The 26425-nt window shown below is 39.0% G+C and overlaps 1 protein-coding gene across 8 annotated transcripts in view; it reads right to left on the bottom strand.

Moving 5' to 3' along the window:
• RFX4 (regulatory factor X4) overlaps positions 1 to 26425 on the bottom strand; it is an 86538-nt gene that overhangs the window by 38939 nt on the left and 21174 nt on the right. For 6 of the 8 annotated variants that reach the window (XM_058420224.1, XM_058420223.1, XM_040061966.2 and 3 more), the window contains exons 3-6: positions 22150 to 22210; positions 16009 to 16132; positions 5059 to 5120; positions 18 to 231 (exon numbers count right to left, since the gene is read on the bottom strand). In XM_058420224.1, coding sequence (XP_058276207.1) covers positions 18 to 231; positions 5059 to 5120; positions 16009 to 16132; positions 22150 to 22210 — 461 coding nt within the window. Of the gene's footprint in view, positions 1 to 17; positions 232 to 5058; positions 5121 to 16008; positions 16162 to 22149; positions 22211 to 26425 lie in introns of all 8 variants that reach the window. The other 2 variants (XM_040061969.1, XM_040061968.2) reach the window with 1 other exon arrangement.

Below are 26425 nucleotides of genomic sequence, written 5' to 3' on the forward strand. Positions count from 1 at the left end.
GATTTCCAAAGTGTTACCTTCTCCTCTGGCAGACTGGCTGGCAGATTTAGATCTTTGACATTTGGAAACTCTGGCAGCAATGTTCCCAGTTTGGATCGTGGTGAATACGCCACTGTCTGTTTGGTTACTTCTTTTTTTCCTGTTTCGTTGACCCAGGCTGCTCCTTTTTTAGAATACATCACATCATAATACTGGGAGTTTTCTTTCACTGCAATTCCATAGTAATGGTACCTGATACAACAGAGATGTGTGTTTTATAAACCAGATTGCTTGAAAAATAAAGAAAAATATACAGAGGCAAGGGAAACTGATAATGCAAACGATTTCTACAGTAAATGATTTCTACAGCAAAACAGAGCAATAGTTTATACATTATTAACAAGCATTGATCCAGCAGCAGAATACTGTCATAATATATTGAGTTTCAAAGTTTCATTCCTTGTGGTAAAAGTAAGGTGACTCTGTTGTAGGGCATGAAAATTATGTACTTTCATTTTTTATCTTCTTAATTAAAACAAAACAAAACAAAACAAAAACACACCCCCCCCCCAAAAAAAAAACCCAAACAAACAAACAAAAAAACCCCAAAACCAAACAAAAAAAGCAGCAAACATCCTAAAGCTACTTGTTGGCAGAGCTCTGCTGTGCAGCTGCTCCTTTAGTTCAGCAATAAGCAGAGGTACAGACCCTCTAGACTGGTCCTTCTCTTGTTATTTCAGCTCCCTGATTCTCAGGCTGCTGAGGGCTGGTTTGGTCCTCGAAAAGCACAAGTCTTTATTGCAAATGAGTTGGTCAGAAATGTTTCAAAAATTGAAAACGTTTCAACTAAAAGGAGGGGGGGAAAGGCTTGTGCTGGAAAGCAATGAATGGCAGGAAATGTACAGTTCCAATTATTTGCTTCCTAGCCTAGCATCGGCACTGGGCTTTGATCAGCGAGGGATGGGACACAGCACTACCTCTGTCTGTGAGGCCACACTGGGAATTACAGTGTGGCTGTGCTATAGAAACAGATCGGTGGCCTTATGGCACAAGTTTGTGCTGCCACTCTTAAAAGCTATCAGCTTTATTATAGGTGCTGGTGGAAGCACTGGTTATCAAGAAAAACTCTTGCATCAAAGCAGCAGAAATTTTAGCTTAGTCCTTCTGTAATTTCCTTTTATTTCAGTTTCTCAGCTTCAGGCACCCAACCCATCAGCTAAATTACTAGTGATAACAAAAAGCATCACAAGATTGCGTTGCTGGTATTCTTTTGCTTCAGCCAAATCCTACACAGAGTTTAAATGATCCCCCACTTCTCTCCTTATAGCCTATCAAAAGCCTATGAAATCATCATGAAACTGTCTTCTGAGCCCCACTATGAGGGCACGAGAAGTTTCCATCTCTGGATGTTTCTTTGACTCTTCAGTCTGTTACTGTTTCAGAGTGCTGCCATGACATGTGTTCATTCAAACAGACACGAATTCACTTGAGGCAGTTTTACAAAGGCCATCAATCAAATTAATTAAAAAGTAGCATGTAAGTGATGGTAGTTTAACTGGTGACTTTTTGCTTTTTCTGCTCACATTCACTCATAGACCAGTGCATATAATAATCCCCAGCAGAAAATAGTGGCAAAAAGCTGGAAGCCCAAATTTTCTATCAGCAGACATGGGCTGAGAGGAGGCCTGGGGTGTTTTAGCAAATTTCTAGTACATGGCTCCTGGCCATACCCACCGAGGATGTTCCCTATTTTCCATTAAAAATAAAAGCTATCTTGAACTCAACATTGAATAATACAAGTGACATGTCTTAAAACATTACACAGACATGGTATGACTGGAATTTCCTAGCTTCAATACCTGGGAAAGCAACAATATTGGCTCCAAATTTTCTCATCAGAGCTTAGGTCAAAAATACGCATTCTATACAAGAAACCAGGCTCCAGACAGTTCCTAACCTGTTACAAGTCACTAATGGCAAGGGGTTACAGCACCAGCTGTAGAAGTTTGGCTTTTTTTTCCTTTTTTTAAGCTTGAATGGTAACACCTCCAGCTCTTGGTTTAAGTGCCCAGTTTTAGTCCCTGGCAGCTGCCAAGCGAGCACGGCACATAAGAGCCATAAAACTCACACAGGACCTGTGTGCTACATCTGGTGTAGGGGAACCCAAAAGGAAATGCTCTAGGGAGCCAGCAGCGCAAATTGCTCAGGGAAAGGCAGGAAGAGCGAAAAAGTCAGAGCAAGCAGGACTGAAAGGCTTGTATAATTTAAATTATACTAATTAAATTTAAATTATACAAGAAAAATTATAATTTGTCTTGTATCAAATTTTGTCTTAAATCAGTGAAGAAAAAAAAAAAGAAGCAAGCCTGGAAAATGTAGTAGAATTTCACTATTCAGTGTTATTTTTCTGTTGTATTTCACTTGGTAGTAAACTGCATAAAAGAGGTTTCCATGTAGATTCAAAATCATATAGACAGCAGTAGCAAAATCAACCCCAAATTTTTTCTACATGGCTTCTTCTTTCAGTAATTTTACTATCCTGAAGGGCAAAAACTCACTGGAGAAGTTTACACAGATTCCTTTTCAATTATTTTTTTGTATTTCTATCAGGAAAAAAAAAAAAAAATCCTAGCTCAAAAAGCAGCACTTGAAAGTTTGACATGTAGAAGATTAACATGCAGACAACAAAATCATTTTTGTATTAAAGTGAAATACTTTTTACTCTCATCAATCTGTTTTATTCAGAAAGAAAGAAAGAAGAAAAATTCCCATCATACCATGCAGTTTCCACTGGTTTAACTCACACCTTATGTACCAAATTGAAGAGCTTCAGACTACAGCACAGCAAGAAATTGGCTTTTATGTTCAGCTGCCTTCTCACGGCTCACCGGTGGCGGAACTGTTTTTAAGCTCTGTGACAGAGAACAGCTGCATACACGCTCACATCAATAAACCAGCTGCAAGACAGAGTGCTCACAACTGATGAGCAAGAGTACAGCACCACTGTAGCTCTGAACTTTGTAAAGTCGCAAGGCAGCCGTGCTATAAAAAGACTGAAGGCAGAACAGTGTGAAGTCAGATAATCTTAACCACTTCTACGGCTGAATTTCCTTTGGCAGTGCCAGGGAAGCGGAACGAAAATAATACTGGCAGCAATCGGTCAGCAGAGTTGGTGATAAAGGGACTGAAGCGTTAATGCCTACAGTAATTTCTTTACATAACACTTAACTGGAATGCAGTCAGATGTTTCTGAAAACAAAACCAGAGCTCAGTTACAGCTGCCCTGGGTCTACCAAGGAGAGTATTTATCTTAAAGTATAGCATGCAGGTAGTCTCTCTGTGTATGACAGAACCCCTTATTTGCTAGATAGGGAGCAGAACCATTGCACAAGTGGCATGAAAAGAGTATGTGGCCTGAAATCTGCTCTGACAGGCAGGCAGGTTAGGGGGAAATTGTGCGAGAAATATTAAGTCTCAGTGAGAGTAAAGAGAAAGATTTTGGAGGTGCAAGACAGCCCTAGGCAGCAGATCAAGAGCGTCTTGCCCTCTGAGAGACTCCTGGAGCTGTGGGAGGAGCTCCAGCTTGGAAATAAAGCAGTGCTCACTCCTTACATTAAACGGAAGGGCAAGTAACAAAAGTTGTAGCTGGTGCCAGGATGATGTGATGGCCAACAGGGGGTACTCATATGAACGTGTCCACAAAGCAGCTTGTGCACACTTTCACTCCCTCTTTATGAGCCTCCCCAGAACTCATATTCAGTACAAAGTCCTGACTCTCTGATTATGGTCCTATCACCCTTTCCTAATATACTGTTGGGCTAGTTCAGGATTTCCACCTGAGAGATTTCTGGTGGCTTTGATGAGTGATGTTATGGCAACTCTGAATTTGCATTTGGGACTATTCCCAAAATCAAATCTTCAATTAGCTGCTTAAATATGTCTGCTCTAGAAAAAGAAAACTTAGTTATAAAAACTAAGAAAATATCAAGCCGGGGGGAAGAACATTTTGTCCCATCAAAGAAATGCTGCTTGGCATGGACCACTTACTAGAAGAGAATGGTAAATCTGTCTTTAATGACATCTCTTTTAGCATCTTAGTTTCTTTTTTTTTTCTTTTAAAAGCAGGTCATTCTAGCTTTAGTATGTAAGCTCAATCCTAATAGCATATTTCATTCTCAGCATTTAGCCGTATTGTGCTTTTCAGGCTTTACTTTGAAAGAGCTTTACCAACAAAATTTTGCAAACAGGTCATCTCACATTTTCATTTTCTCTTCCACAGTTTTTCAGTTGTGATCCAAGATGCTACGCTTTTGCTACTCTGTAGTATTCTGTGAAAGCTAATCAAGAAAAGCAGATTTTATTATATGAGGGGTTTTATGCTTGCCAAAAAAAGATTCAAAGCTCTCCTGGAAAAATTTCTTGGAGTCCACAAGCAGAAAAATGTGTAAAAACACCACTGTATCCTCTACATAGATTGGTAGAATCACATTTTATCAACAACAGGAAAAAGTCAAATACCCCAAGAGGTGCATTCCTAATTCTAAATCAGTTTCTCAGCCCGGAATTTGGATGAACTGTTTTCAGAAAATACCGGTTTTGGGGCAAGGCAATAAGCTAATTCTTAAATCACCTAAAGGTATGTTGGATTTCATTACATGGGAAAAATGGTGGTCAAATACAGGTCTGTGGACAATTTCAGTTTCTACCTAAATTCTAGAGAGCATTCTGACTCTTGTCCTCTAGCCTGAAACGTGATGCTAACCTGTTGTTATTGACCAGCCTCCAAAAGTAGCTCCTTTACTCCTGAGTGTGAATGTCCTTTACGTTGTGGAAAGTGAGTTGAGATGAAAAACAATATGGAAAATATTGCTAATCAGATCAGTAAAAGGGCTCCATTAGACTGCCTTTGCAGGATCGCTGCTGAATCTATAAGATAATGTAAAGACTACAATAGAACTTCCATCAAAGTCGTTTTTAAGTCCTCAGCTGCACAAATTATTCCCTGTTCTCCTTCCCCATTCAGTAAAGCCAGAGCCAGATGGGGCCCTGTCAGAGATGATAATACCATACACTGCTTACTTTGATTGGCCTCTGGTTCCAAGTCTTCTTGTCGTTAGTTGTGGAAATTGTTGTCTTATTATCTGCAAATAAAGAGAACTGATATTAAGACAAATGGAAAAGCACATTTACCAACACTCAATTTAATATGGACAGAAAAGGAGAAAAACTGTACTGTGATGTCAATAAAATATGTGATAGAAGAAACTAGAAACAAAGCTCTTGATTTTTTCCATTACTGAAAGAGGGGAAAGAGACTTTAAACGTCACTATTATTCCATTAACAATGGTTAATTTAAATACTTTCAGAAGTTACTGGAGTACAACGTACTTCTTTAAAAATCTAAGATAGTTCTGCCTCTAAACTAAAGAGGACTGTAATTAGAATTAGTCTACTGCTTTTTTATGTTACTTTGTGGGATCAACAAAGTTCTCTACAGACCTTCACAAACCTGCCACAAAACCCTTATTTTTATAAAAGATGATTCTCTCAAAAGATTTTGGTATTTGACAGAGGCAGCATTTCTGCCAAGGAAAACTCATCCTAGCATTTGTAAAGATACCTCATAATCAATTTATCCTCTATGGAAAACAAGTGGCTCTCAGAAACAGCAGGATATCACCGAGCATCCAAACTCTAGTGTGTCAGCAGACATTAAAAGAAAATTTCTTCAGCACCTGTTGCATTTAAGGAAATAAATCAATGAACATAGATTGTGCCTTAAGTCATCAGAGCCTCTATCAACCAGGCTAATCCTGATGAAAAAGCTTTGCTCTTGTTGCTGGAAAATAGATGCTCAGCACCTCACAGGATTGAGCCAGATTCTCACTGGGGTCTGCAGTAGGAGGGGAAGTTTTCTGCGAGAACAGTCATGCAACAAAAATTGCAGAAAGCCTTGAAGATTTACTTGCGAGTTACTTCCTTTTAAAATTTCTATTCCATTTTAATTGTGTATTTGTTACATAAATTGCTAAATGCTTCCTCTTTGGGGGGGTAACACCAACTAATATTAAAGGAAGACAAGCCTGCAAGATGAAATATAACTGTTCAACTAGGAATAAAGTCAATTTAAATTGATTAAATAATATAGATTTTTTTTTTCTCCATTAGCCATTTTCCTACCATGATAAATTTTTAATCCTGATTGATGACTGAAAGCTTTGGAACACATATTTAGATCAAAAGGTGCTATATAAATAAAGACATTACAGTGTCACATATTTGACCATTTTTTCAATACTTTATGGGGGGGTTTAGCAAAGGTACAACCATCTTCCCTTAGTATAATGTAAAAATTGATCTGTGTTGGTTTCCAAGGGCTGTGTCCAAGGTGGCTGTTATCAGAAATGCAGCAAAGACTCAGAGTCGCTAGGTTGTTCAGCTTTAATTTCTGGAGCAAAACTTCAGCAAACAGTAAAACACTTTTGTGGAGCTGTGAAAGTTCAGCCTAGCTGTTTGATAAATGAGCAGACAAGCAAGCAGCCCTTCTTTCTTTTTTTGTATGGATTCAATGAAGCCTGCCTAAAGAACACCACATGCTGTTCCAGCTACTGATCTAACATTCCGCAACATCTCAGCCTTCCAAATTCCCTTTAATTACACATTAATCCCACCCCTCTCTCTTTCATTTTCTGCAGACAGGGTTGGGGGCTCTACAAGGCTGTGGGAAAAAAGGCAGTGTTGAAGAACTACTTTCTGAGGATGGACTAGGGGGATTTTTTAAAGGTTGGTTGTGTTAGGTTTTCGATTGGTTTTTTGGGAGGGTTTTGTGTCAGTTGTCATTCAGAGAATATCATCCCTCTCCAAAAGCTGCTCTTACAGCAGTTGACTTAATATTAGAGATAGTTTTGCTCTTTTTTTCCCTTTTGGAACAGCATCAAACCATATTACTTTCAAGTCTTTCTTGTTGCAGTGAAGTGTTACAATGCACACTGTAAATGCTACTTTATGAACCATATGCCGTGGGAGTTACTGGGATTTAAATAAATCAGCCAATTTCTACATACCAGGGCAGAGGTGATCAGGAAAAGAGAATAATAATGAAGCAGTTGATCAGATGATCCCTTTTTCTTTTCTTTGTTTCTTTTTCAAATCCAGCACATTTGAAATGAGATACATCCCTCAGAATGTATCTCAAAAATATGCATCACTTAAAACACTATTTCCCAGTACTTTACAAAACAAAACAAAACAAAGAGAACAGTCAAGCCAAGCTTTGGAAAAAAAAAAAAAAAGTAAGGACTTTTAAATCTAATACTGCATATATAAAATATAACATTTTATACTTACACCTGGGTGCTTGTACACATTTGCATGGTTATTAATGTCAGTGTTTGAAATGAAACAAGTCAAATACTAAAAGAACTCTCTGTTCATATAAAAGTTTATATTCAGCTATGGTTATGCAAATCTCTGTGCAATGATACTGGTAAAGGCAGGAAGATTACCCTGAAAGGGGAGAAGTCAGATCAGGCAAGACAAAGCGGAATTCACCGTATGCTGAAATCAGTGGAAAAAGCAGAGAACCCAGTATGTGTTTTTTTAAAAATTTAAATCATTATCAACCTGAAAAATCACTGCACATATATGTCATAGTTGGTTTAATGTTTATTAACTTTTAAAGACCTATAGAAAAAATGTGTTAATTTTACAGTTGTGTGGGGAAGGAAGTGGGTTCTAATTGTCAGACATGAAAATCTAGGTTTGGATCTGAAAACCAAGTTGGATCATTTTCCTCCCATCACTGCAGTGGGGTTTGCACAAGTAAACGAACCCAGACCAGACCACGCAGTCTGAGCTCTTTCTGAATGGAAAGGCCCTGTTTTCACAGCAGTTCTGGCTTCTCAACAGAAACAGTGGTAAAAAGATCTCATGGGTGGCATCCAGGGGAATTTTGGAGTGAACAGATCTTTTACCATTGTCCTTCATTGGAACTAAAATTTCATCTCACACTTCTCCAAAGGGACCATAATTCCAGCTGCCCTGAAAGATCTGCTGAGTAAAAAGGTACAGCTTTTACATTTTCCAAGTAAAATTTCACCTAAGTTACATGGGAGTTTTGACTGCTGGGCATTATTTTACCTGGCTTTTTGGTTTTGAAACAGATGTAGACCAGGAATTTCACATGGAAATAGCTTTTGTTCCTACTACATTAAGCTCAGAAAAAAAAAAAAAAAAAAAAAAAAAAAAACTTCCTGCAATTTCTTTCTCAGTTACTGAACTTCAGTGTGTTCTCCCTCTCTTTTCTCTGAACTCTGCTTAAGACATCATCTTGCCTTCTGCCTACAGATCTTCTACACATTTCTTGATTAAAAACAGTAATATTAAGAACTGCTTTATCTTCTGGTGAGTGCCTACTGCATACATAAGACAAAGAAAGAAGTAATTACATTATAAAATAACATATAGATAGTTTACCATTTTCAGGGGACTAGTATATGCAGGTCAGGATTTGTTTAATATTGCTGCAGATAAACCTGCCAAATGGTTTTTGGAATGTCTGTGCAGGTAGATCACATGGGGAGATAACAGGATTTTTATCCCACTTCAGCTTTTTAAACATAGCAGAGGTATCTGAATAAACTTGAATCAAATACCTAGTTACTTTTATTTTTGGTCATTCTTAAGACAATAAAAATGAAATGGGTTACTTGGGCATCCATGTAAAACACAGAAAACTTTATGGGCAACAACTAGAAAAATTCTTCTGTAAGAGTTTGTATTAGAGTCTGCACAATCTGTTAACCTTAGGCACTGCTAACTGCAGGAGCTGTTCTGTTACCCACAAATGGCTGCAAGCGTGCATTCCTTCAACCTGATTACTGCCAGCTGTCATTTCTGCCACTGCCTCTCTCTCCACATCTCCTGTTCTGTAACATTACAATGAAACCAGATCCAGGCTCAGTGTTAAAGTGAGGAATTACAGAATCACAGAATGGCTTGAGTTGGGAGGGACCTTAAAGATCATCTTATTCCAAACACTCTACGGACACAGACATTCTGCTTTCACCACTACACTGTGACCCATCACTCCTCACCACATTCACTATCGAACTGTGAGCTCTATGTTTACCAATTATTCAATCTAAAATCATCTATGATATGTCAAAACTAATCAGGGAAAAGAAATCTTATAATGCATCTTATGTGCCTATCTTCGTGCAAACAAATAAGAATGGAAGAAACCAGAGTTCAGAAACTTCTGAATTAACTCTGGAGCAATGGGCAGGAGTGGCTTTTAGAAGACTTTTTGCTAGAATAATCTGCTTTTCAAAAGGCATGATCATTTTTTTAGTGTACCTGATCTAGAGGAATGTTATCCTTCATTACTCTTGTTCCTTTCTGTTTGACCTAGTTCTAGCCTTGCTTCTAGAACTTCACAAAGTAGAGAAATAAGATCAAATTAGGTTGCAACCCAGCAACGGCACACTGCCAGAATGAGAAATGGGTTCCAGGCTCTGCACTCCCTAGTGCTATGAGATTCTAGAGAGATTCTACATACCATGGAATTAATTCTCTTTCCTCCCATAACAATTCTTCATAACAGGGCCTGGTTCTGTTTCTCTCAATTCAGGTTTCAGGTCCCATATCTAGACAGCATGTTTTTCTTCGATGAAGTCAAGTACAGAAGATATGTGTTTATTTACCAACTTGTATTGTGGTGTTTCAGTCTTAATATTCCTTGCCATGGCAGCAGCAAAGAAGTCAGTGATACCAAACATAGCTATATTCTCACAGAGCTATGCTTTTCTTATTCTGATTGCTGTGAAACACAAGCAATACTGATGTCCTCAGTCTTACATGTGAAAGGGGTTTTGGCTTTGACTCAGTACTGTTCTAGCTGGGTTGTTCCAGGGTATCCCTATCTGCTTCAGTGCTTTTCGAAATGCTGCTCTGAGACAGGTGTTATTATTAACACCTGATTTAAGAGGTTCCTTTCAGCTCAAAATGGCTTGGGGGTGATTCATATAGTCTTGAGGAAATGGTCAAAAAAAATTGCACTGAGAAATATTTACTGATAGGAAAGAGCATAATCAAAGTAGTCCAAAACACCATTTCTGTCTCTCAAATCCACCAAACTGTGTAAACAAAAGGAGAAGAGGTATGATTGTGTCTATACCTTCTCTACCCCTTGCTTGTTCACTTGCATGGCCAGGAGGGAAGACTGCAATGTACAGGCTCAGTACTCTTGACTGCAGGTCTGTTGTCTGTTAAGATTCAGTAATCTACACATTTCTTTCCACTTGCTTTCCTCAGTTTTGGAATAGGGCATGGTCTAGCTCTAGGACAAGAACTTGTTTCTAGCACTGATATGGCTCAACTGATACTGCAAAGCAAGGCAGAAAAACCTGCTGGCCTTTTTCCTAATGTCCGTGCCCAACTCTTCCTGCTATGGAGATTACATTCTGTGAGAAACTCCAACTGAACTGGACACTGCAATGAAGCTCACGAGACCTCTCCTCAAATTTATCCACTTAAAACTATCTCTTCCTTCAGCAGTCCCTCTGGCCAGATAGAATTCAGCCTAAGGCATGATCAAACAGATTACTGCACCCAACAAAGCTGCAAACACTGAGTGCTCTGCCTCTGATCCTTAGCTGAGCTGCAGCCACTTTTGGTGCTGACTTGCTGAAGCCAAGCAGAACTAAAACCCCGCACAACTCGCCCTGCTCTGTACTGGTGCCAGCACACTGCCTGCCATCACCCAGCCTATCTGTGGGAAAAGGCTGAGTGCCAGGATCCCTGCACTCTGGCAGACCCTGTGCTGTAAGCACAGCCTCTGGGATGTGTAGACAAGGCGTGAGGTAAAGCAGTCCTGGGGCCACTCCATGCTTAAGGCCTAACTGGAAGGCAAATGCTTGAAGTGGCAAAGACACTAAAAATACCAGGGCTGTAGGGCACTGAGAAAGGAAAAGCCACTCCAGAGAAACTGAGGTGTCCTCACTGGTTTTCTTGTTCCCCAAGCTCAAGGAGAAAAAGGCAATGGTCAGCAACCTGCAACAATACAAGAATCAGCTAAGTAGAGCCAAGGGAGCAAAGACCTTTCCAGCTACACCGCAGGATCACCATTCCCCACACCAGCATGACTGCTTGCTTCTGCAGGACTTGTGTTATTATGGTCTCATCAGAGGAGCTTGGCCTAGGAGATTCAGAATTGGAAAGAAAACTCATACTGGTGGGGACTGCTCTTCAGTCAGGAATCCTAGCTGTTCAAAAGGGATGAAGGAAAACCAGGGACTGCTCAGATAGCACTGACGGACGGATTTGGTGCAATAAAGAGACACCACATCCTCACATTTACGTTGATTTTTTCCCCCAGTTCTATTTTTGCATTCAATGTTGTAGAAATTGCTCATAATAGAGCAAGTGCTGTTTTAATCTATCAGAAGAGAGCACTAAGAGTAAATTTGGTTTTGCTATACCAGTTACTATTGAGGCTACTTAAGAGCAAATTGAGAGTAAAGAAATAAAAAACACATCTTCAGGAGAAATATCTCCTTATCAACAACAGCAGGCAATTTCCTGATATGTGCATTTCAATACAAAGACAAATCAGAATGCAATTGCATCACAATGTCATTATCCACGAGGTTCAATAAAGGTCTTTTCTGCCCTTTTCAAACTTTAAAATCATATAGTGTGACAGCAAGAAACTGTAAATATTGTTTATACTAGTCATACTTGAAGGAACAGTCCTGCAAGCAAAACTTCTGGGCATAGAGACAGTACATCATGATGAAAAAGGAATCTGGCTGGTACAGCTTGCACCTCCCTGGAGCAAAGTTAACTATTGGGAAAACAACAACAACAACAAAACAATGTTCTTTCCTAACCAATATTACAAGTCTGTTGTTGACTTTGGCCTTTATCTAGTGAAATGCATTCACTGGAATGTCATTTTCACTTATAGCAAACCCAGTCAGGGAGCAACAAAATCTGTGTGGCTATGCATCCATATTAAACCACTTTAAGATGCCAAAATGATGTAAAAGGACCTCAGACGGGGGAAGAACCACCCTGAGAAGTGCCAGCAACCTTCGTTTTCCTTTTCAAATATTAGTTTGTCATTACTTGTCAAAAGACATGGCAGAAAAGCCCCGAAAGAAAAGAGGGAAAAAGGAAAGCAGAAGAGGAAAGTATTTATCCTCCAGGGGGCACAGGGGAGTTGGGAAGAACTCGGCTTCAGGAGGATGCCAAGCGGTTTCGCCACGGGGCACGGCAGGGGAATTAGCGCTGCCCAGTAAATTTAGAGCAATGAACTGAGGACATGGAGGGTGGGGGAGATCACTGCAGACGAGGAAGACTACATCTTCGAGGGTCCTGACTAAAAAAAAGTGTACGTACAGGACCACTAAAGAAACAAGAACAAAAATCAGTGTTGGAAATAAAAGCGAAAGAGAAGCTCAAAAACCTGCCAACCCATCTAACAGCTGGGCAGAATGGTAGAGCCAGGAGAGCCTTATGGCAGCCACCCCTACACAATAGCTACTGGGGGCTTTGGAAATGCTCAAAACATTCCTGCTTTTTGATTTGATGAAGGCCCTTATTCAGAATGATTTAGTTTTTGCAACCCAGTAAGAATGAGAAGTCAGAGTCATCATCCACCATAATTCCTTGCACAGCGTGTTAATAATCAGCAGCATTTTATGTTAACATGTTACTCAGATAAAACCCCAAACAAACATACAACTGCACCACCTTCCCTGCAGCAGGCAGTGGCAGAACTTTCAGCTGCAAACACCTTAAACTTCTCTCAAGAGCCCCACGGTCCCAGAGCAGAGCCCAAGGCATTTGCAGCACAGGGCTGAGGGGCACAAGGCTGCCTTCCTTTTTAAGTGACCCCAGCAACACGGCTTTCACTCCTTCTGCCTGCAGACTACTTCACAGTCTGAACACGTTCACTGTGAGAGAGCTTGTTCTTATATGCAACATGTAATTGTTAATAACTCAGTGACACACCTGCCCTGCCTCACTGTACCTCCCTGTCTTCTCATTGGTTCCACGGGACATCTTCACTTTTTCTGCCTCACTTTTGCATGAAATCAAAATATAATATGCTTGGCTGTCTGCAGTAAGAGCAGGAGTTTAACGCTGGACTCTGCACTTGATGCTGAGCTGTAACCACCAAATTACAGGGCTGTCCCTAATCACTGTTTAGTTAAAGTATATAAAAGAATGCTGGGTCCTGTCTTCGGCAGACAGTAAAAAGTACTGTAATGACAGACTAGGTAGCACAGCAGATTGGCAAATGCTGGTATAAATAAAACTGCCTGTAATTTTTGCATGTTAAATGAGTGAGTAAAACACTATAATCTTGACTAACAAAGTTAGAGCTCCCTTTGTCACATGAGAAATAAGATATTAACATCCCATTAATAGCCATATTAGAGTATTCTAAGTACAGGTTGCTTTTTAAAAGGTGTTTATTTATGCAGTATTTCTGTTCTTTGCTCTTCTTGTTCCTTTAATTGCTATTAGCTTGGTTTCCTCAAAAAACAGCCCATACTACTGTCTCTCTGTTAATCTTCCTACTTCCCAGACCAATTTTGGTATAATTAATGCAGTATTTCCAAGTGTCTGAGGTCTAGTCCACGTCCTACAAATTTAACAGAAAACGCTGTTACTTATTAGAGTTTGTTTTAATGTGCTGAACTCCACGTCTCTTTCTAAAAACTACGAGTTTGTTAAAGAAAAAGCCTTAATATTTAACATTACCCACAGAACTAAAGATCAGAGATGAATTATAAATTCAGTGTGGCCTCTGAAAGGCAATCTAAAATTTCATAGAACAACTAGCTCCTTTCTGTGGAGGAGATGACAACTGCGGGGCTCCTGATGTTTCCTAATGAGGACAAATATGTCTGGGGTCTCTGTTGCAGCAGCTAAGAGCAGAATACCTTAAACAGCACCTATTTCACTGCACTGCTTCAACTGCCTCCCAGGCATTTAGGCAACTCACCTTGCCAATATTGTATTTAAGTCACATGATAACAAATGTTGGCTAAATCTTCATACATGTATGTGCTCCAAAGGAGAAGCTGACTGCAAGCTATTGCGAGAATGCAGATGTGCCTTGCAGATCTTTATACCTGTGCAGTACATTTTGTTAGCAGTAACAGGCTGGAAAGAATCAGTGGGGTCTGTTCAGGTTCTGCAGATGGAGAAACTGCTTTCACTTCAGTATTTGCCCCCGTGTTGTCTGAAATTCCTGGACATACCAGTGCAGAAGTGCCAGTTCCCAGATTCAGAAGTTATGGCAAAGTACTAGTTGGAAACAGTACCATGATGATTGCATTGGGCTTCCTTCCTCTCCACAAAAAAATGTAAAAATTTTCATGCAGCGCTCCTTCAGCATTCTTTTGCAACACAGAGGGAAACACTTGGACCACAGCACATGAAAAACACCCTGGAATGCTGTGATTTTTGGATGGAAGTCATAGTACCTGTCCTGCTGGGTCAAGAGACTCCTACGAATGAACATGTCTATGTATGAGAGGCAGGAGAGACGGGGGATGAAGTATTGAACGGTGTAACAAGACGGCCACATACTGATAAATGGGGAAATCCCTGGTAAATTTGTGTTCTGATGGAATAATTCTGGAATATTCACACCTTACAATTAGCAGAAGTTTTTAGCAGCAGAAGAAGCATTGTGTAAATTTGAGCCGTGTTCCAAATGTGTGAGCCTGCATGAAATCTGTTTCTTATTTTCACTGTTCTTAAATTACATGTTGCCACTATACTTATCACTTGGTAGCAATAATATGTACAATGAACAACTTTATTCACAATTCTGCAGTATACTTAAACAGAAGCCTGACACAGAATCTACTGAGTTATTCAGGTCTTCAAGACACAACAAACAGAGTAATGTTACAACAGGGTACATTTTCTTTTCCCTGCCAAACTGTCTGCTTAAAGATGCACTATAGAAAATGTCACCTCATTAAATACATCCTTCACCTACTCTTTACACAGGCACTTACCCTAGAAACATTTTTCCTTCTTTAAATACCGGGAACTTCTATAGAACAAATGTTGCAAACACTAAAAGAGAACAGCTTGCGGGACAATGGGCTTCAGATTCATGCTTGCAAGCATTTCAAAAGCAGCGGCAAACTCTACACTTTGGTTTTTTTCACAGCCTAGAGGTTTTAAAGACCTGTGACACATTCTATGGTAGAATTTCAGTTTTAAAAAATCATCCTGTTTTTCACTGAGAGGAAATTATCATCTGACCAGCAAATCCAAAATACAAACTTTATGTAACCTTCTAGCCAGCTATTAACATCTGCTACCAGTGTAGAGCTTTACTGCTCACACCCAGATGATGCACAGTTGTGTCTGTGTTCAGAGTGCATCTCCACTGTGAATCTGGAGTTAACCAGAGTGGCTCTTACTAGAGCAGGATTGGAAAGGGAAGCACAAGGAATCACAATGAAAAGATAGCTTGGATTAGCTTGGCAGCCTCTACCTGCAGTGCACACAAAAACAGCTAGATGCTTTCTGGACTTTCGCGTCTGGAGGCATTGTACTCCACCATGTGAATTTGCCACATCATTTAAAATCATTAACTCTGAGACCTCCATATCATGCTTACAAGAATGGCACAAACATGCTCCAGACTTAAATTTTATCCTGTTCTTAAAAATTACACATTTGTGCAGCTCATAATGCAGATGCATTTACACTGGCTTGTATTCAACTTCCAATTCAATTTTAACTGCCAATTTTTTGTACCATGTCACCATCAGCTAGGCTGGAGACTGACGTACTCTGGGGCCTAGCCATGGTTAGAAATTATTCCAACCATCAAAATACTTATAATCTTAGCCTTTGTCCAGTAACTTAAATACACAAGAGATTTCATTAATATACTTCCAACGGTAAAAGATTTAATTATTTTCAATAATACAAATTCACCTGAACCAGGTGACATTTTAAGGTGTCATACTGCAGTTTAGACTTACCTTCCCAAAGCTGGCAGCATTAACAGGTTGTGTGTCATTTTTCTCACAGAAGTCCAAGTAATGCATGTAGAGAGCACTTCGAGGAATGCAAACACCTTCTGCAATCTCATAGTTCTCCTCCAGCCTTAGAAAGCAAATATCAAACAGAGAGAACTGCAAGTATGTTGGATGTCCTGTATGGTAAACAGTATAAAAAGCTTCACCTTTTAAAACCATACATTCTGACTTCCTCTTGTCTAGTAAATTTTGTATGCTTTGTTCCTAAGTGCTCCTTCCAATTCATTCCCGTAATACTTACTTGTTTCATTTGGTTCACACTTGCTATCAAAACCATAGGCTGTGAGTTCCCAGCAAGCTGTTTTACCCTAATAGCATCCTGCAGTAAACAAATATATGTACAGCCATGAAACAATAAATATTCACTGAGGGGAAGCATTCTCTCCTTTACAGAACACATCACCTTTGGTTCATGACATCCTTTTCACTCCTGTCCAGCTGCAAAATTGCTTACCTTGAGGAAGCAGGTGCAGCTAAAGAAAATAATTTGCTAATACTCAAGCATGTCCACAAATCTTATTGTGCAATATTTTCTTGCTTTTGTTTATGGGCAGAGGAAAAAAAAAAAAAAAAAAAGAAAACCCACAACAACAACAAAAAACCCCACAACAACAACAACAAAACAAACAAACAAACACCACAAAAAGAAACCACAATCTGAATATAATGCTGAAGAAACCCCAGTGAAATAACATCCTCTTCTACCTTTTAGAAATATACAACTATAAAATTTTAAATTATATGTCAAATATATGAGCAGGCATACACTTCATCTTTAAAGCTTGAAGTTGCTCTCAATATAAATCTGTAGATTAGAAGAAATATTCTTTTGAAATGCCATTTTTATGATTGCTGACCCAAAAATGGTCAAGAGATATTTACATACACACTTAATATTAAACCATATTTAATCTTGTCAGTGATGGTGTCTACCATAGGCATCTACAGTCACACGTGTGCTTGTCTGCCTTGCTGGGTAAGGGAAGTTAGGTGTAACTTCTTCTTAATATTTAAAAATAAATATGTATTCTCAGAAAAACTCCAGTTTTACATCAAATAATCCCCTTCATTTGATAGCTGTAGAACACCTTCCAAATATCTTCTTTCTCTCCTTCATTGCCTTTTTCAGGACCTACCTACCTTCCATTTCAGTTATCGTGATCGTTTGTGACTGCGAAGTATTTTAATAAGATATCCAGCTAGATGAATGGAATCAGTTTGTATGGGCAACATCTATTCTTCCCTGGTTTCTACAGAAATATCATCATGGCATCTTTCCTCAATTTCATAGTGCTGTAACAAAACCTCCTTTCAAAACCTGGAGAGTTCGTTTGTATACTATAGCTGCTAATTGGAATGTCAGCTTCCGTGACCAAGACAGGACAGAAAGAAAAGCAGTTAATTATTTCTCTTCATATCTGATGAATTTTTCTCTTTTTCTCCTCTCTTTCACAGAGAGTCATTAGTCTGACACTGAACAATGCCCCATTATACCTGAACTTTTTTTTTAATGATCAAAACCCCATCTTGCTCCACTTCTTTTATTTTCCTGTCTTTTATTTAACAACTTTATAATATTTTGAATCCAGGTTCATTCTACAGTATTGTAGAAAAATAATGAATACAATCTCCTACCTAACAATGATTACCAGTTATAAAATATACATATATATAAACATTGTATATAGCGTTGTAATAAAGCCATGTGAAATCCAGTAGCTCGTAATGAGACCTTTTGTACCACTACAGGATGGGAATAAAGCCCTAATCCTTCCACAGGAATGACAATTTTATCTGTCCATATTACTCCTTCCCTCCATATACACTTACATAATTCTAGATTAAATGAGATTATTCTATATCAGACTCATGCCTGTAATGTTGTTACAGATTTATTTTTATATCTCAAGACCACAGAGCAACTGTAATGTTAACTAACCATTGTTAATCACACAGAAGAATCTAGAATGGATTAATTTTGATGGAGTATAACAACATATAAGGAAGTATGAATCTGGGGAGGATCCATTCCCTAGCTATGCTTTACCCTGCTCTTTTAAAAGTCTTTTTATAAATGCTGAAGAAAATAATTTTGTTGACTTTAGCTTCACAATACTGTTATTATTCAGAGTACCTACACTGTAAGCCAGCAAATTGCATGGGATTAGGTTGTCTTCGAATAATTCTGTGTTTGGACAAGTAAACACACACACCCCAAAATCAAGTAAAATAAAGTTTCACATTCACACCTTATTCAACCAGTTCACAACTGAAAAAAAACATGAACATTTTATAGCCAAGCTATAGCTTTACAAATGATAATGAGCACAGGAACAGGGGATAAGCACGGAATACTAGGTATTGCTATTATTCATGCCTTAACAGTTACATGCAAGCTTGTGTATTTTCCCAAATTATGATGTATTTGGCAGTTTCCTCAATTATGACGTATTTGGCAGTAATGCTACATTCACCAGGCCTTTCACTTCATTTTGTGTCATCAACAAAACAAAACAAAAACATTATTCCTGTTTCCAGGAAAAGATTATTTAGCCAGTCTGACAGTCATCCAGACATCCTGAATCTTGGCTTCTTCAGCTATTCTTCATCCTCCACATTTAAAATGTTTCACCTTCGGAGAGGCACAAACATTAACGATATCTCCCCATGGAGTTGATATAATTTGCTCTCTACAGCAAGATTCCAGACAAGGAATAACTTATAAAGCTGATGGCAACATGAACCATGTGACAAAATGTACATATTTCCCTTATGTTTTGCTATGCTTTCCCTGCTGCTTTCTTCCTCTTCTTTTTCATTCCATCTGACATTTCCTCTGTTTCTGTTTTTTGACACACTCTAAATGGTAGTATCATCTAACAGTAAAAACATGACCAGCTTTAACTTGGCAGACACCAGATGCTGCAGAAAATTGTGATGTTTCCATTTGCCAGAACAAGGACAGCTTGGTACTGGATCCTGAAAACTGGTCAATAATTTACTCCACCAATTCCACCTCTTGAATCCAGAAGACAGGACACATGCTTGCCCAAGCAACACTCAGATACATTTTTTAGTCTTCCCTGAATGTGCAAACACTTGGTGTGAAGCCTGATGCTCTGCTTTTGGCTGGGAAAGGGTTATTTTTTTTCCCAGTGGCTGGTACTGTGCTGTGTTTTGGGTTTAGTATGAGAAAAATGTTGATAACACTTTCAGGTGTTGCTAAGTTGTGCTTACCCCAAGTCAAGGACTCTCCAGCCTCCCACATTGTGCCAGAGAGGAGCTGCACAAGAATTGGGGGGCGCACACAACCAGACCAGCTGACCCCAACAGGCCAAAGGAATACTCCATACCACAGGACATCATACCCAGTAAATAATCTGGGTGGAGCTGGCTGTGAGGTGCTGATCACTGCTCAGGGATGGGCTGGGCCTTGGTCAGCGGGTGGTGAACAACTGCATTGTGCATCACTGGTTTTTTCTTGCGTTTTATTACTCTTTTTCCTTTTCATTAACATTACTACTACTACGATTATTATCTTATTTTACTTTAATTATTCATCTGTCCTTATCTCAGCCTATGGGTTTCATCTTTTTCCGACTCTCCTCCCTATCCAAATAAGAGCAGGGAAGGGGTAGGAGTGAGCAGCTCTGTGGTACCTACTTGTTGGCTGAGGTTTAACCACCACACCTGAGCAAGCAAAGCTGTCCAACATGTAAAGCTACATCTCCAGGAAGTTCTCTGTGCAGAAATTCTACGGTGCTGATCACAACAGTTTACCAACCCACGCGTTGCTGGGTGCTACTGCAGTACAAATAACCCAATGCTAATGTCTAACTTTCCAGAACAGTGGAAACTGCACATCTTCGCTCAAAATAAGCTTGCTACTTTAGCAGTCTGATGCTAATTTTTGAGCTTCTCATCTTATTTACTATATCAATTTCTCCCGGAAATACCAATTCAAAGCTGCAGCACATATGTTGAAAAGCATATGGAAACTACCAGAAAACGGTTCTGTAGGTATGGCTAGTAAGCTGGGACACTTTTAACCAACATGCCTGTTAATAAATTCAGCCAATTGTATAATTCAGTTTGACAGCGGCTGAAGGTCTTAAACGTGAAACTTCTTTGCTTTGTGTTAACTCGTGGAACTTTGAGTGGAAGATGAATGGAGGAAATTACAGATGCTCCAGAGGACTCAAAGGGGAGAATATTTGACCTAGCTCAGCATGTAAGAAACATAAAATAACAGACAGCTAGTAAACTAGTACACTCACAAGAGAGAAGGGAAGAAGTTGCAAGCAGCCTTTTCAGAACCAAAATTCTAGGATTCTACTGCAAACACTGCTGAATGAGCATTAATGTGCACACATCATTCCAGCACAACTCAATACCCCAGGAGTTTAGGGATTTACTAACCTTTATGACTGATGAAGCTTGAAAGTATTTGGCAAAAAAGACTGTTTACTGTATTTGCATGTTTTCTGTTGGGAGCAGTATCACTGGATGCTCTAATTAATGCTGGCTTCTTGGCTACGACTATTTGATCCCATGGAAAAGGCTCTTAACTGACTTCACTGCAAAACAAACGCTACTCTGAATCTGGGACTGGTAAGACTTACTTGCTATTTTATTTCAGCTAGATAGTTCTTTATTATGCTCTTTGAACTGTGTTGAAGCTGTGGGAATGAATAATGAAAAATAATAAAATACCACTATGACGTTTCATTATTATTTGAATAATTTTCTCTCTGTCTGTAGTTACTCCTTTTCTTTAGTGTCTGTTAAAGAAAAGTCGTTCACTTTTCTTGAACTTCTGAAAAACAGGACTTCTGTGATACAAATAGGTACAAAGAAACAATTGCTCTGAAATAAGAGCCTTTATTTATATCTGCTCATCTCATTATTGGCATTGAAAATGTCACTAAGTTTCTGAATACTGGCAGCAACCTATTCAAAATCAAACCACAGGTCTTTTTTAGTCTAAAAACCTCACCAATCAACTTATAAAGCAAATATAGAAGAAATAATCCAAATCATCTTTGTGCATATTTCACAGAATCATGTAATTTCACAGGCAGAAAAAAATGGAGTAAAATACACCGAATTAATTATTCTTTGTTGTTCTTTTTTCAGTGAAATCTCCCAAGAGACTGACAGAAGCAGAGAAAGAAGTTTGCTAACATTTTGCTTTAAAAAACTCACATTTTTAGCCAATAATCTTATATTTTCATCCAGAAAGTACAAGTACTTCAGGGACTTATGGATAAAGCAAAGGCCTTTCTTTAAAAAGGCTTAAAACATGCAAAAGACTATGGGATTTCAGATAAATGCTGTGCTGTGTTCTGCCAGATACACTGAACCTCTCAAAAGATACTTGATCACTTACAATATTAAGACATCTAAATAAGAATTAAAAACCTTAACTGAGGCAAAAGTCAACCAAAGTCTAAGAGATGATCTATAGCAAGGGATGTCAGAAATGCAGGTACACATTACAGAACACACAGAATAAAATACTGCTGCAAATCACAGGGAACAGCACTTGTTTATTTTTTATAACACCGTAGACAAACTCTCAAACTACCCTCGCTCTCTTCCTAATTACCCTTCTTTTTTTCTCCTCATTAACTTCGCAAGGGGATTTTTACAAATTAATCAAACCTCAAACTCTTTCCTTTTGTCTTCTAATTAATTTACAGAGATCTCGTGTCAGTAAAACTGTTGGTAGGGGTGGGCTTCATCAAACACTGAAACAAAGGTGAGTCTTGAAAAAAAAAATCTCAGCACTAGTTTACTTTTTGTAATGGATGTAACAATGATGACAAATAATCAGCTGGCAAGGTGGCAAATAAATATGCTAAGTAGATTTTCTGAACTGTATCAGAAGTTTCCTCTGTTCAAACAAATCCTGTGAGACATTTGTTGAGAAATGCTGTACAGGTTACAAACAGGCACATTAAACACTTCGCGTGAAAATATCTTTACAACTCTATGGTGGCCAAGAGCTCCATTCCTTCATCTGGAACATGCACAAGAACAAATGCTAACAGATTTTCTTGACTTTTTTAAAAGGCATCTTACCATTGCAGTGTAGCTGGAGTTGAATGTGGTTTTGATGCTCTATTATTTTCTTTTTCCTCATCTGTTAAGAAACAAACAAAAAAAGCTATGTAATTTTGCCAGGAATTTCTTGGGAATTCATTAATTGTTGTTTTTTTTTTTTTTTTTTTAAATAAATAATTTTTGAATGTTAAGATTAAAAAAAAACCTAATTAAAATAATTTTTAAAAAATTTAAATGTGCTCAAGTGCCAAAACTTTCTCAAAATTTTGGCTAGATTTTGGAAATGTTGCTAAATATTGAAATTATGTTCCCTAAACTACCATCTGTAGATACTGCTTAAGGCAGTAAACCCTGCAAATATCACTGATAGCAGGAGCAGAACGGTGCCCAGGACTATTGACATTGAAAAGGATAAATTAATATGGAAAAGGCAACTCTTAGATCTCTACCAGCATGTCAGAACATGTAAACAGTTTCACTTGCTAAATGGGAACCGTTGCCTTCAACAAGTCTTATATTAGATAAGGTTTTCAAAATAATGGGGTCCACCCATTGTTTGAGCCTAACATAAAGTAAGTATTAGATGTTTATAAATTTACAGAGATTAATTCTGAAGGAGAAGAAGTGTATATTCTGCAATAAACTTTATTCCTTTTCAGGTAATTTCTCTGATAATTTTCCCCATTAACTGTTTCCAAGGCAACTCTGATTTGCCAACTTCCCAAAAATTTGGATAAAAGATGAATAAAGAAAAAGGAAATTAAAATAAAACTTCAAATATTGGATCATTCCTAGCTTGCGTTTCTTCTTTTGAAACAATTTAGAAACTTGTATAGAATAATTCCAACTAAATCGTGACATAAAACGTTCCTGGGTGAAAGCTGAGTAGAGCACGATCAGCAGAAGCGTATTCTTTGGGAAACAGTGTTGTATCCAACACATTTTGAGATTTTAACAGCTTTGTCCCCGATGAAAGCATTCAGCATAGATGGCTTTGATACCTAAACAATGAGGTAAACCTGTACACCACGCTGCAAGTCGCATTGTTCCATGTAATTAACTTTTAGACGTTATTTTAAGCGAGCCTTTAGAATGCTGGATCTTCCCGGAGCCGGGCTATCTCCTCCGAACATCAGACCCTCTTGGGAGGCCTTTCGCGCTGTCCCGGGAACGCACGCACACAAATATATAACAAATAAAGCAGCCCAGCTTGGGAGGCTCTGTGTGCAGCCCTTGTGCCCCAGGATTTCTTGCCTTACCCACGGGAAGCGGTGCCAAGCGAGCATCTTTTACGGCGCGGCCGCTCCCCTGAGCGCAGGGAAATCCCGTTCCGCGGCTCCCCTCCCGCATCTGCATGACAATGCGCCCCTAATTATTGGGCCGCACACTCCCTCCCCGCCTTTCAAGGGCCCGCTTTTATTCAGCGCACAGGACCAACATACACATCTCAAATCGCTTTTAAATTGTGGGTTTCGTTTGTTTTTCCTAAACAGGCGGTCGGCGTGCAGCGCACGGGGCCTGAATGCGCAGCGGCCGCGGCTGCCGCCCCACACGCCCGAGGACCTGTCACGGAATGGCTTCCACCTGTGCTAAGGTGGCCGAATTGCCCTCCGGATGCGTGGCAGACATCGAACATCAAGTCAATATCGAAGTTACACAATATCTCTACACCATTCCCCCCCGCGGCTGGTTTTCACTGGCACTAAGAGTGAGCTCCTGTGAGCCGGTGCTTTACCTGACCTGCCCTCAGACACACTTCACGCCAGCCATACTCCGCTCCTCCCACGAAAGGATTTGTTTTAACAACATAAGCGGACAATTAGGTCATAAACTGCAATTTTCGTCTCCTTCCTCAAGTATGTTTCCTTCCTGGGGATCCTTCTTCAAGACTCCTCAGCATCCTCCCCTAACTGTCCCTTAAAACTAAGGAGAATGACGGACTTCAACTGTAACTCAGAAGATTACTTTAAGCATTAATTTCCATTGAACAACTGGATTTTCAACAAAACTACATTTTTCAGAGTTAGCGTTTATCACCCCCCAAATCAATTTTCTGTACAAGAAAACAGCGCAACTTTGTTCTCTGCCAATGCACAAGCTGCCAGCCAAACTTTCGCATTTTATTAAAAAGACAGAAAGGATTGCAGGTGGTACAGGAATAGACGGGACCAAGAAATACGAACTTTCCGTATTACAGATACAAGCTCTTAATTCTACCTTGTCTAGTTTAACAATATAATCTCATCAGATAATTGACTAGGGGAAAATATTAAATACCCCTATACTTTACATTTTAGCTGGCAGCAGGGCACCTATTGGTGTACATATCAAGAGAATGTTTAACTTTTCGCTCAGGTCTGATACCAGAACACTTTGTCTAGAATGAAAGAGGGAAGGGAAAAAGCATTTCTTACTTTTTAGCCTGTCATTTTATCAATTCCCATCAATACAACACTGTAGATAAAGTCACACCTTTTAAAATTCAATACTTTTAAAATCCAACCTATTTTGTAGGAAAAGGAGATAAAGTCACTTGAAAAGAAATCCTGCTTCGAGGCAGTGTCAAAGAAGAGACATGACAATTCTACTGTGCCAAATCCAAAAGGGCTTGAAGTCACAAGGAAAAATCTTGTTCTTAATTCACAGTTGCAGGTGTTCCCACGCAGCACCCCAGGGAGAAACCCATCTAGTGTGCTCACTCCACTGCTAGTAGGAGGACAACCAGCATTCCAAGGAGAGGTGTCTTCGAGGTACCTGATTAGGTAGAAAACCTGGTACGCATCCCAAACTGAATACAGATAATAGCTTAGACAATTACAAGTAAAACTCTCAGCATAGAAGGAGCCTTCAAACATAATAAAACCAGGAATCAACCATGTTCTAGAAAAAACTGTATTTGTTGGCTCCCAGAGATATCAGACAAGCCTTTCGTTCCAAACTCCGTGGAAGTTTCTTTGCTACCTGCTCCATCTTACTTCCAAAATTTTATTTCAAAGCCACTCAAGTAGAGTCCTGTTTGTATCTTGTGCATGCTTGTATCTTTGTGGCTTTCCCAGAGCTCTCAGTATCCTCTAACTTTTGCTGTCTGATTCTAGGTACAGTTCAAGGAATTTCTTACTTCTTGGTGCAAGATATGGAGGCAACAGGAGCTGTGCTCAGCAGCTTTGAGCCTGCTGCCTTAAAGACAGAGTGGAACAACCCAAAGCAAAGACACACTTTTTTGTAAAGTGTTGGTGTGAGTGTGTTTATCATAACTAAAATGGAGCTAAGCTCTTCTTTCCGCTGTGGAGGTAATTGGAGAGCCCTGTATGTTCCAGAGCTGTCTGCATGCTTATCAAAACCGCTAAGGAGCTAACACACTGTGAGTATCTTTATATAGATAAAATCCATCCCTTAGTTCAGGTAGCTGTACATTTTTCAGAAGAACATCCTCTTCCTCTGTACCCCCTGCAGGCCAGATTCTGACCGTTCTCAGAAGTGATCTGGCCTTAGCCAAAACTAATTTATAGTACAAATCTTAGCCAAAATTAATTTATAGTACAAATCTATCTCGTCTCTTACTTGTAGCCATAAATGAGTTTCAGGCTCATTAGCGTGTATTCCATGCTTTTCGAACAGTGGGATTTTTTAAAGTCCTCTGAGGAACATGGGGACATAATTCTCACTGAGTAGGTATGACTGAGAAAGAAAGAATTTTCTCCAAGAAAAGTTTCAGTGAAAACAAGTAGCTCTTTTTAAAACATTTTTTTGTTTAATGGAAGAATAAGAGGTTTAGTTCAAACAAAAAACAAAGCTGTTGGATAAGTCCATTACAGCCAGTATGAACATGGATTTTGAACACCACTTTTGAAGCACAAAAAGTAGTCTGAATACTTTCTTTTATCTCCTAGGAAGTCTACACATTCACTTTTCCAAATAAGCAAGAAAATTTGGACAAGCCACCATTTCCTCAAGAAACATCATGATTCCTTCCCCATGGAACTGAAGTCAAAACTTTCATAAACCTTTATTTGAGTTCTTCTGGACGTCTATTTCAATTTGGATAATGTGGTTCGATGCACAGCACACAGAAAATGTTATGGAGTTGGTTTTTTTTAATTATTGGCTACAAGGTTGTACCATTCCCTTTTCCTGTGAATCTTTTGACTAATGTGGAATATGGAAGTGGCAGAAAAAAAAAAAAAAAAATATATATATATATATGTATTTTAAAAGCTGGAAAGTGAAATAAAATTTAGTGATAATTTTTATATTAGAATGTAAAAGTTGTGGTTTGGAAGGGGTCATAAAATGC

Source organism: Hirundo rustica, chromosome 4, assembly GCF_015227805.2.
Source record: "Hirundo rustica isolate bHirRus1 chromosome 4, bHirRus1.pri.v3, whole genome shotgun sequence".
Classification (NCBI taxonomy): Eukaryota; Metazoa; Chordata; class Aves; order Passeriformes; family Hirundinidae; genus Hirundo; species Hirundo rustica.